This window comes from Diabrotica virgifera, chromosome 2 (assembly GCF_917563875.1).
Source record: "Diabrotica virgifera virgifera chromosome 2, PGI_DIABVI_V3a".
In the NCBI taxonomy this organism is placed as follows: domain Eukaryota; kingdom Metazoa; phylum Arthropoda; class Insecta; order Coleoptera; family Chrysomelidae; genus Diabrotica; species Diabrotica virgifera.
In genome coordinates, this window is record NC_065444.1 from 264,311,663 (window position 1) to 264,324,836 (window position 13,174).

A 13,174-nucleotide genomic window follows, 5' to 3' on the forward strand; every position below is an offset into this window, starting at 1 on the left:
CTTAGAATTTAGTCAATTTATGCATCTCCGGACTTATTTTAAACGCGCGGTTTTTCACCCCCAGCTAGGAGTGACTGTCACCCCTCGAGTAAAAGCAACCAACGGCACAAGCCGTCCAAATTTTCATACAATTCGGAGTTGATCCTGAAAATTACACGGTATGGCCGTATTTCCAGTTCATTTACTGGACTACAAGGTGTTTCTTCTATAATCTGTATTTAATCCTACATAATAATAATAATCAGACGAAATTACAAAAAAAAATCGTAGACTAAGTAAATTATTTATTTTTTATTAAAACTATATTTTTCATTCGATTTTACCGCTTTTAGGAGTGCCTTGTTTTTATAACATAGTTTAAAAATTCACTGCAAGTCCTCTTGAAATTGGTTTTCGTGGGTGAAAATCGGGACATTTAGTGTCCAGATCAGGTACAAATCGGTACGCGTCCCCAGACCCCTGAAAATCGGGACGTCCCGCGCAAATCGGGACACCTGGTAACGCTAATCAGTAGCCACCACATTAATTGGGTTAGCGATGCATTTAAGAACCGATAAGGAGTCACTCAAAAGATGTATTTTTTTAACTTGTTTTTTTTTCGATATACTCGCAGGCTTTAATAATACCAATCGCTTCTGCAGAAAAAATGGAAGTACATACTGTTATTTAGTTTGAATTTTTCTTGAACGTTTGTTGATGGTATATAGTATGCACACCCCTTACCGTCATTTTGTTTTGATGCGTCGGTATATATTTCCAGAAAATCTGGCAGATTTGCTATGCAGGCACTTAGATTATTTTTACTTATCAACAAATTTTCATGGTATTCAGGAATATTAATTGCTATTGGTTCTTTTTAAAGCACTATTGTGAGGAAGTGTATTTCTAAAAGCCATACATAATGGATGAGAAGGTTTTTTTTTACCAATATTTGTTTGTTAAATCGTGGTTATTTAATAAAGCTATTTTATGTAACAGTAGGATTTTTAAAAGAAGACTTAATAATAAATTTTTCTGACAACCACTCCCTCCGTAAGAATAATGGTGGTTCTAGTGCTTCAATCCGAAGATGTTCCATAGGCGTTGAGCACATTGCACCCAAACAGAGTCTTAGGGAAGCATTTTGAATTATTTCCAATCGTTTTAGGGTGTAACGACTGGCTGATCCATACAACGTACATCCGTAATCCAGGATAGACCTAATAAATGCTTTGTAGAAAGTTAAACACGATTGTGGATCTGCTCCCCACTAAGTTCTTCTTATGAATTTTAAAAAATTTATAACTTTTAAACATTTTGATTTTATATTTTGTATAAATGGTTTCCAGCTAAGCTTTTTGTCAAGAATAATTCCAAGATAAGTTACCTTATTTGATACTGGGTATATAGTGTACCATTTACATTAATATTATCGATATTAAGAAGAGGGTTATGTTATAATACAACTTTTGTGTTTAACAATAAGCATGCTACTGTGATTCAAAGTTTCGTGTGATAGTTTAAAACTTTCTGTTGATATCTCCAAAGTCTCAACGGACATTGCAGCTTTAAAAAACAAAGTTTTTGTGTGATATTTTTCCGATACCATTAATTCCGTGTAATTATTTGGATCTCATCTGCAGTAAATCTGCCTTCTCTGCATCCTTGCTGGCAGTCCCCAATTTTTTCTCTGTAAATTGAGTGAGTTTCTGTCTGGTGAGGGCTGTTAGAATTTTTACGTTTACTCAGTTTTACTATAGAGATATTCATCTGTGGCTGTTCATTCTGTTATCTCTCCCTTTTTAAATATTGGTGTAATTCTTCCTTTTTCCAGTCCTCGGACAATTATTCTTCTGCTAATTTTGCATATTCTAACTAGGTATTAGTTAAGTAATTAAAGTAACTTTTCCTTTATCGGGGCTTGGGACTGGCAATAGTTTTCTCGAGATACTCAATGCCTCTTTTGTATTAGGTTAATTGTAATACATAGCAGAAAATCTGTGGTGTCGAAAAATATTTCTATGTGGTGTTTTATCTTTTTGATCGTATCTAAATAAGATACTTTAACTTACAAATGATACCAGTAGGTGTAACCAAGTATGGAAATCATATCACTTCCTATACTTTTCCTATTTACACACTCGGTAACTATCTATTTTTAAATATTCAAACATACATACCTTATTCTCATATTTCTGATAAAATTTGTTGATATCAAAAGTTATGAAAATCATCTTTAAAAAGTAATCTTAAGGTAAACAATTCCTACTTTGGAAAATCCATCATAGCAATATCAGTATTCCGAAAGGAGATAAAACGATTAAAGTTTATTTTAGAGGAAAAATATCGGTTCCTTATATAAATAATTACTTTTGACAACATTGACCTCATTAAAAACAAATTTAATTAGTGAAGATAATTTGGTGTGAAATTGGACAAATTTGACATACAGAAAATCGACTTTTCCAATTTATTGCTTGAATTGTGTGCTTATTAGTAGCAAGCACACTAATTTCTTACAGTTGATCATTATTGTCAGAGTTTGGACTTTAGATTTTAGTGCACAGATTATTAGGTGACTAGCCTTTTAAGAATTTGGAACAAAATACAGATACGGTGTTCCTCCAACCAAAACAAAAATCGAATAATATTGTTTACTATCACAACAAATTTCTTTGCGATTAGTCATAGATAGATAAATTGAATGAGGTGGCTTTTGGTCTATTCTACTGCCGTCTTTTTAGATTTATTCTGGATCTCTAGCCCTAGCTAGATTATAATTATTTAGTCTGATCCTTTTTAAAAGGTCTAATAACGAGACTGAATCCTTCATGCAACTCTTTGCCAGTGGCTTTTCTTTGCCTAATGCAAAGAACCGCACATTTGCCAAGCTGTCACACTGACAGCTAAACAATCCCATCAGCTTCAAATGCTTACAGTGCCTTGTTAGCAGACCTACTATGGCTTTAACACTGATACTGATACTACTGCTACTGATAGCTATTTTCCTGGCTTTGCTTACTTACTAGGTCTACTGTAAATTTTGGCGAATATTACGTAAAGAATTATTTTAGTCCTGGTGAATTCCTCCACCATTCCATAGAATGCGATTCGTCATAGTATGGCATTCGATCTATAGCAACTCATTTTCAAGTTAATTGGGATAATTGAAAAATATACTTGAATAAGAAGCTAGGTTTCAAAAAGCAAAGTTGCCAAGAGTATCAAAAAGCTGATTAATATAAACTTGAATGAATAAAAATATTTTTTCGTGTTTTTTCTTCGTTTGTTGAATATATTTTTTGTCTTTTTTGACTTAAGAACGTAGTTCCATAGAAAAAACTTTTTAGTAGATGTATTTGTAGATGAAAAGTGCATAGAAGTGACAAACGAAGGGGTAACGAAATAAATGCAATGGAAAATTGAAATGATGTTTAGGAGAATTTCTGCCCCAAACGCAAAAAGAACAAAACTTTGCAAACAAATGAAACAAAAAATAAAAGAATGTAGAACATTGAAAAGCCACCGAAGTGTTACTTACTTTCTCCGTGGCGTTACAACCCTTCGTGGTTTTTAGCCTGTCTTGAGCAATCTATATCCAGTTCTCCACGGCCCTAGTTTTCAGGTCTCCTACTTACTGTAAGGCCTTATACGGTCTGCAAATACCAACAATAAGTTTGGTCCTTCCAGAGCTAAGTTGAAGAGTTGTGGTGAAAGTGCTTCTCCTTGTTTTAGTCTTAGTCCATTGTTTATTTCGAATGTATCCGAGTATTGTCCGTAAATAAAGAAATAAAGAAGACGTGATTAACTACAGACCAGTCTCTTTGTTGTCTGTTTTTTCCAAAATATTTGAAAAATTTTTAAAAAATAGATTAGTAAGTTTTTTTGATAGGTTTAGTATAATATCGGATTGCCAATACGGTTTTAGAGAAAGAAAATCGACACAAGATGCGATTTGTAAACTAACATCACAAATATCAGAAGCTTTTGAGTCTAATAAACGTAGTTTATGCATATTCGTCGATCTCTCTAAGGCGTTTGACACGATATCTCACGAGATCTTGTTGAAAAAACTTGAGAAGTATGGTCTGAGAGGAAGGGTTTTGACATTACTAAAAAGTTACTTAACTGACAGAAAACAATTTGTAGAAATTGATGGTGTCAAAAGTGATCCTGAAGTAATTAATTATGGCGTACCGCAAGGGACCGTTTTAGGCCCTCTACTTTTTACACTATATGTTAATGACATGCTCAAACTAAAAACTGTTGGAAACATAATTAGTTTTGCTGATGACACTGCAATTTTTTATAAGGCAGATAATTGGGAAGATCTGAAAATTATAGCAGAACAAGACTTTAAAATTATAAAAACATGGTTGCAAATAAACAAACTCACATTAAACTATGAAAAAACTAAATATATACCTTTTGCAATATATAAAAATTCTCTGCCAACTTTTAATTCATTAAAAATAAATAAAAAACAACAAATATCTAAAGCAGAGCACATAAAATATTTAGGAGTTTTAATTGACAGGCACCTTAAATGGGACTTACAAATAAAAAATATTATAAGAAAAATTCGAGGACTGCTACCAAAATTCCGTTATTTAAAAGAGTTTTTGGATGTTGAACAGCTTAAAATGCTTTACCTGTCTCTGGTACAATCTCATCTTGTATATGGGATTTTAGGATGGGGTGGAGTAGCTGATTGCCATCTGGTGACCCTTCAAAATACTCAGAAATGGTTTCTTAAACTAATATATGGAAAACGAAAAACATATCCCTCAGACCAACTTTTTCATGAAACTCAGGTTCTTGATGTTCGGCAATTGTACTGCTTAGAGTTACTTAAAAATATTCATAAAGATAAAATTCCTCTTAAAGTAAATGTGTCAAATTATGAAACAAGAAGAAAATTGAATGTCGAATGTCTTCACACTTTAAAAACAATCACGCAACGGTCAATTAAATATTTTGCTCCAAGAATTTACAATCAATTGCCCATAAATTTTAAAAATATAAAAAAATTTTGTTTGTATAAAAAATTAGTTACTGCTTGGGTAAAAGAAAACAGGGAGTTGTGTAACAATTTAATAAATTTAAATTATACTAGATAAAAAAAACATAGAAATTAGATTAGAAACTGTAAAATAAAATAATGATTTGTAAAAAAAAAACAATAAACATAAACTTGTCAATATTAGACAGATTGTCAACAAGCATGTTTATGCTTTTAAGACTTTTTTTTACGTTTATTTTAGTGTAAGTAAAACGAAATTGTATATTATTGTAATTACTATTGATTTGAATAAACGTATATTATTATTATTATTATTATTGTTGTCCAACAATCAATTGTTGCTGTCAACAGGGAACTGTTGACATTCAAGAAACCAATACAATGAAAAAATAAATTTACAGAGCCATCAGAAGAGACATCAGAAAATAAAGAATGAGAAAATTAGAAAAACTATACAAATGTATAAACTTCAAAAGATAATAAAAAAATCTACATGCCAAAATGTAAATCTTTTCAGTTATGGTAATAGGCCATTTATAAAAGTAAGTCCAACTCCAACAGAATACTAATTAACTAAATCTGTGTGCGCCAAAATGTAAAATATCTATATTTAGAGAAGATCCTTGAAACACACCATCATGCATACGTTTTACTATATTTACCAATTTTCGTCTATCTTTATATAATATACATATTTCTATTGCTGAACCGAATTTTAAACTTTGATTGTATAATTCGCTAATTTTGCAAACACACGTTCGTTACATAAAAGTTCAACTACTCTTGACCTTAAAAAAAAGAACGTGCGAACGGAATATTATTATTATTATTATTATCTGGTGATTGTAGAGGTCAAGACAATCTTGAAGCGGCTTAAGAAGTACTTACGCACTTCTACAAGGCAAATAATTGTTAGTCGAAGATCAAAAAAGGAAAGTTTTATTTGATTTCATAACTAAATCGTATAACAATAAATAAATAATAAATTAATTAATTAATACTAACCAATGGTTATAATTATTTAGACATATAAAAGTATGGACTTGGAGAAAGGAACGAAAGAGGGCAAAGACTAATACAGTTCTGCCAAGAAGAGAAATGCATTATAGCAAATACTTTGTTTCAGCAACCTAAAAGACGACTATATACCTGGAAATCTCCAGCTGATCAAGAGGGAAAGATAGTCAGAAATCAAATTGACTACATTATCATTAATAGAAGGTTTAGAAACAGTATTACATCTGCAAAAACATACCCAAGTGCAGACGCAGCAACTAACCATAATCTGCTCTGTGCTGGATTCAAACTAAAACTAAAAAGAATAAAAGCCCCCACAACGCAGAAGAAACCTAATACTCAACTCCTAAGAAATGCCGTAATAGCAGATGAGTTCGGAAATAAGATAAATCGTGAGATTAAAAAACAGTTAGAAAGATCTGAACAAGAAAATATCGGTCAAAATCTATATATCATGAATTCCGCCATGGTCACCATAGCAAACGAAGTTTTGAAACCAGAAAAAGACCCAATAAAGAAAAAGGATTGGATGACCGATAAAATACTAGACCTTATTCAACAAAGAAGAAATTGGAAAAACAAAGACGAGATTCGGTATAGAGAGATATATCGACAAATAAGATACGAGGTTAAGCGAGCAAAAGAGGACTGGATGGAACAAAGATGTCGTGAAATGGAAGAACTACAAAGAAAACATGACGAGTTTAATATACATAAAAAGCTTAAAGAAATTACCTACACTCAGAGAAAAAGAACTCCTCACTTCATGAGAAAATCCAAAGGTAACATATTTCTCGACTTGGATGAAAAAAAGGAAGAATGGACTAACTATATAAAAGAGCTCTTCCTGGATACGAGGCCACCACTTAACACCACAAAGTATACGAATACTGGTCCTAGTATTTTAAAAGCGGAAGTAGAGAAAGCCATCAAACAGAGCAAAAATGGAAAATCTCCAGGCCCTGACCAAATACCATCAGACTGGCTCAAACTTCTGGATGACGATAATGTCTCACAATTAACAAACATTTATAACCATATATACGAGACTGGAATGATGCCACACATATGGTTGGAGTCTACATTTATTCCACTCCCAAAAAAACCTAATACATCATCATGTAAAGACTTTAGACTAATTAGTCTCATGAGCCACTCTCTCAAGCTACTTCTTAAGATAATTCTTAATAGAATCAAGCAGAAATGTGAAGAGACAATGGGAAACAAACAATTCGGTTTCAGAGAAGGATTGGGAACAAGGGAAGCTTTGTTCTCAATGTTAACATTACTTCAACGATCATGGGAAGTACAGAAACCAATTTACGTCTGCTTTATAGATTTTGAGAAGGCGTTTGATAGAGTTCAACATGATAGGTTGTTTGAATATCTAGAAATGATTGGAATAGATGATAAAGATCTGAGACTTTTACAACATCTATATTGGAATCAAGAAGCTTCTATTCTGGTAGACGGCAAAGAAACAGAAAAAATTTGCATTCAAAGAGGTGTCAGACAGGGTTGTGTGTTATCCCCAACTTTGTTTAACGTATACTCAGAAATAATTTTTAATGAAGCCTTGGAAGGACAATGTGGAGTTCGAATCGGGGGAGAAACTATTAACAACATCAGATATGCAGACGACACCGCGATCATGGCTGAAAATATCGAAGATCTTCAATTCCTTATTGATCGAGTCACTAGAGAATGCTCCAATAACGGACTTAACATAAATGCAATAAAGACAAAGTTACTTGTGGTTAGTAAACAAGACGTCGGCCCTATGCAACTAATTGTCAGTGATGAATCAATAACAAAAGTTAACCATTTTAAATACCTAGGATGTTGGATAAACGAGACACTAAATCCGGATGAAGAAATTAAAACTCGTATAGAAATTGCAAGAGGAGCATTTATGAAACTTAGATCTATTCTGAGCAACTCTCAGCTGAATTTACAACTAAGAATCAAGTTCCTAAAATGTTATGTGTATCCTGTATTACTATATGGATGTGAAACCTGGATCATGAAGGTTTACATGATGAACAAATTAGAAGCCTTTGAGATGTGGTCGTATCGTAGAATGCTCAGAATATCTTGGGTTCAACGCATTTCAAACAGAGAAGTCTTAAACAGAGTAGGTCAAGGCGAAGGTGACTTAATGAAGATGATAAAAAAGAGAAAACTGGAATATCTGGGGCATATAATGAGAGGTAGCAGATACAGGATGCTGCAGTTAATACTCAATGGAAAGATCGACGGAAAAAGAGGAATTGGTCGAAAGAAATATTCATGGCTCCGAAACCTTCGTCAATGGACTGGCTTATCAGCAGATCAATTGTTACATGCCGCACAAGATCGAGAACGATATCGCCAAATTGTTATGGAAGCTACCCACGCCTAAAAATTTGGGCACGGTACTTAAAGAAGAAGAAGAAGACATATAAAAGCTAACTGGATACGAGGGCAGGTTATGTGGTAAGATCAAAGGAACGCATAGTGTTAAACACAGTATTTTTGAGAGACCAGACGGCAGAAGATCAGTAGGCGGTCCCAGAAAAAAATAAAACAATGCTGTTGAATAAGCCTATTTATCTAGGACTGGAATACAAACTTACGAATAATAACAAACCTTTACTGGAATCAAAGAGCACAAATTGTAATAGATAACGACCCAGTCCAGAAATTGAAATCAGGAGAGGAGTTAGGCAGGGATGTATTATGTCTCCATTACTCTTTAATGCATATAGTGAAGCCATTTTTGAAGAAGCTTTACTATCTCAAAGTGAAGGAATAATAATTAACGGAAGATCTATTAACAGTATAAGATATGCAGATGACACCGTGATTATGAAAAGCTCTGCTGAACAACTCCAATTACTGCTAAACAAAACAAACAGTCTGTGAAGAATATAGACTAAAAATGAATATAAAAAAGACCAAATACATGATAATAACTACGAAAACAGACATACAAACAAGCTTACATTTGGGAAATGTACCGATAGAGAGGGTTGATAAATACAAATAACTAGGAACCTGGATTTCAGAGAAAAATGATCAAACAACAGAAATAAGGACCTGGATAGAAATAGCAAGAAATGCGTTTGTAAAAATGAAAACAATTCTCTGAAACAAAGACCTTAGATTAGAACTGAGAGTAAGAGCTTTGAGATGCTACTACGTATTCTCGATACTGCAATATGGAATTGAAAGTTGGACATTGAAGCAAGAACACATAAATAAACTGCAGTCATTTGAAATGCGGTGTTACAGAAGGATGCTTAGAATAGCATGGACACAGAAGAAAACGAACACGGAAGTATTGCAAGAAATGGGCAAAGAATGCGAAATAATAAACAATAAAAATAAGAAAGTTACAATATCTGGGACACATAATGAGTGGACAGCGATATAAAATGCTAAGACTTATAATAAAGGAAATGGTAAGAGGATGAAGGAGTATAGGAAGAAGGAGAGTGTCATGGTTGAAGAATTTAAGGGACTGGTTTAAATGCAGTTCTATAGAACTCTTCAGAGCAGCGGTAGATAGAGTAAAGATAGTGATGATGATATCCAACCTCCGATTAGAAGACGGCAACCTAGTTGAAAAGCCACTCAGGAAGAAGAAGAGTGGTTGCTCACTACGTCTCGAACGCCTAGCTCTCTCAATGTGTCTTCGTTTCGTATTCTATCTCTGAGTGTAATACCTCTTATGGATCTTAGGGTTTTCATCTCTGTTGTTCTCATTATTTGTTTGGTCTTTGTCTAAAGTAATTTTCTTATTTCTTTCAGGTGAGTTCTCCAAAATTTCAGCTACTGACTCCAGAAAGTCTAAGTCCAACAGTAAGTATTTAATTACATTTTTAGGTTAATAAGATTTGAATATTAGGAATGAGCCACAATTTTACCAAAAAAATGATTTTATTAACGTTTCGAAGCCCAAATCGGGTTTCGTTGTCAAAATACAAAATACTACTGAAATAAACAAAAATTTTGTTGCTAAGTAAAAAAATTCTTCTAATAATTTATTTAATCTGACTCATTTATATTGGCAATTCAGACGTATATTATACATTTTAAAGTAGAAGACTTTAAAATGATATCGCCAATATTTATGAGTTGCGTTCCTGGAACGACTTTATTAAAAGATAGTTCATTCGATTACATGAAATCAATCCCAACTCAAGAATATCTGTCACAAAAAAATCATAGCTTTAAAAAAACAACCAAATGCAACAATGACAGTAAAATTCTCGCGTTAGAGATTCCATAGTAAATCACGAGGGAAAACCAGGAAAAAAACCTCGTGATACTATCCCGACATCATAAGTATTTGGTCACATTTAATTTACTTTCAAAAAACTAATACCAAATTCTGACTTTAATATGTTTAAATTATAAATAATATTAATAATACATATTCTTGATATAGTCGTCGGTCCCAAGGCAAAACCATGAATGTGCAAAATTGGTAATTTTTACCTATCTACATTTTCAAGCACCTCTAAACCAGTTCTTGATAATGCCAAACCAACGAATCTGCAAGCATTATGGTTTTGGTGGGGGTAGGTGTACGGCCTTTGACGTATCTTAGTTTGTATTCGACTGTCGCAACGCGCGTATCGTGAATGTGACACTTTCGTGGTTTTGGCCTTACATTAGAAGTTCCAAGTCAGTGAATGTGGTACATTTGTTGTTTTGACATTGTAAGTGTATGGTATACTTTGCCACATTCGTGTATAGATTTTGAGTAGTGGAAAATGAATTATGGACAAAAAAATAAGGTGTGCCGCGAATTTTTCATATCTACACTTAATGTAACAGATCCATTCATAAGAATATCTTTACAAAAACGATCTTTTACTGGAACAATAGAAAAAGACCGCCGTGGCAAACATAGTCCTGCTAATAAGTTAACTGAGGATTGTTTGCAAATGGTACGTGATCACATTTTATCATTTCCTGCAGTTGAGTCCCATTACTGTAGGGCTTCAAGTAAAAAAATTATTTGGACCCTTCCCTAAACTTGTCCATAATGCACAATATGTACAAATCACAATGCAAAGAAAAAAATATTCGCTCTGTTTCAATCGAAAAATACAGACAAGTTTTTAAAAAATATAACGTGGGTTTTTTCAAGCCAAAGAAGGATAAGTGCAATATATGTTTGGCACAGAAAATATGACTGGAGAAGAAAAAGAAGCCCAAGAACAAACTTTCCAGCAACACTTGAGAAGAAAGGAATTTGCACGCAAGGCTCGCAGTGCTGATAAACTGGAACCAATAGACAATTCTACTATATTAGCATTCAATTTTGACCTTGAAGCTGTACTCACAACTCCAAAGGGATCTGCAGGACAGATATTTTACTTGCACAAGTTAGCTGTTTATAACTTGACAGTTTATAATATTGGAAATCAAGATGGCATTTGCTATCTATGGGATGAAACCCAGGGTAAAAGGGGTTCAAATGAAATCGCTTCTTGTATCTGTGAATACGTATTATCTAATACAGAAGTAACAGAAGTTAGAATGATGTCAGATGGCTGTGGTGGCCAACAAAAAAATTCAAATTTTGCTGCTATGTGTATGAACCTCATTTCTGTTCATCCTAGCTTGAAAATCATAGATCATAAATTTTTCGAAAGCGGACACACTGAAATGGAATGCGATTCCATACATCCTAAAATTGAGCACAAAGCTACGCATGTTACTGTATACATTCCTGAAGGTTGGGCGCAAGTAATACTAGATGCTTGTATGAAACCAAGCCCATTGAGGAGTAGAAGCTTTGTTGATGTTTATGATTTTAAAGAATTTGCAGCGCAAAAATTTGAGATGAACAAAATACCATGGCGTAAGGTTTGCTGGATTCGTTATCTTAAATAGGACATGATGAAGGTGTTTTACAAAATAGATTTTGAACAAGAATTTCATGAGATAAACTGCATGAAAAAATTTCGTGGTCGACCAAAAACAGCGGAGTTAAAAAAATCATACGAATGTGTGTTACCCATTGCGAAGCCAAAATATCAGGATTTACAACAAATGTGTTCTGACTTAACAATCCCAAAAGTTCATCACAGTTTTTACAAGTCGCTAAAAATTAATAATATTAGGGATAGATTACCAGTTACCAGAACCAGATGACAGTGAAAATGCTGACTCAGATGAAAATTAAACCATTTCACTTCATACTCAAGCTCATTCAAGCATATGAATTTAGTTCCTTTTTGTATTTTCAGTATTTTCTGAGAAAACCTTTTTCGTTTTTATAGTTTATTTTGCCAATGATTTAGAAGTTTAAATTGTTTTGTTTGCTTAGATTTATAGCTCCTGAGTTTTTCCTAGTTTCCCAATGAAAATACACATGTTTATTGATATTTCAAAATAATAAAAATATTGAAAATCATTGTGTCTTTAGGTTTTCTTATTGTACTGTAAGTGATTTGAAAGAAAATTTTGCAATGCCAAATCCAAGAATGTGACATTTTGGAAGGTGGGGGCTAATAAACAGAAAAAATAATAAGCAAGTCATAAACTGTCTAAGTAGGTCCTATATCTCCAAAGAAATGAAATTATTCCGACAAAAATCTGAATTTTCACAGAGTATCAAAACCTTCAAACCCAAATATCTCCAAATCACGATTTTTCACATTCATGGTTTTGGCATTTGGCCGACGTAAGTGTATTATTAATATTGTTTATAATTTAAACATATTAAAGTCAGAATTTGGTATTAGTTTTTTGAAAGTAAATTAAATGTAAGACCAAATACTTATGATGTCGGGATAGTATCACGAGGTTTTTTCCTGGTTTTCCCTCGTTATTTACTATGGAATCTCTAACGCGAGAATTTTACTGTCATCGTTGCATTTGGTTGTCTTTTTAAAGACAGATCATATGCTATGATTTTTTTGTGACGGATATTCTTGAGTTGGGATTGATTTCATGTAATCGAATGAACTATCTTTTAATAAAGTCGTCCCAGGAACGCAACTCATAAATGTTGGCGATATCATTTTTAAAGTCTTCTACTTTAAAATGTATAATATACGTTTGAATTGCCAATATAAATGATTCAGATTAAATAAATTATTAGAAGAATTTTTTTACTTAGCAACAACATTTTTGTTTATTTTAGTAGTATTTTGT

At 33.0% G+C, this 13,174-nt stretch overlaps 1 protein-coding gene across 10 annotated transcripts in view; it reads left to right on the forward strand.

Moving 5' to 3' along the window:
• LOC126880616 (NAD(+) hydrolase sarm1) overlaps window positions 1–13,174 on the forward strand; it is a 496,620-nt gene that overhangs the window by 345,986 nt on the left and 137,460 nt on the right. For 8 of the 10 annotated variants that reach the window (XR_007696654.1, XM_050644609.1, XM_050644612.1 and 5 more), the window contains one exon: window positions 9,812–9,862. The exons of the other annotated variants lie outside the window; for them this stretch is intronic. Coding sequence is in view for 5 of the 8 variants with exons in the window: in XM_050644609.1 (XP_050500566.1) it covers window positions 9,812–9,862 (51 nt within the window). In the remaining 3 variants the exon portion in view is untranslated. The remainder of the gene's footprint in view (window positions 1–9,811; window positions 9,863–13,174) is intronic. 10 annotated transcript variants of the gene reach the window in all.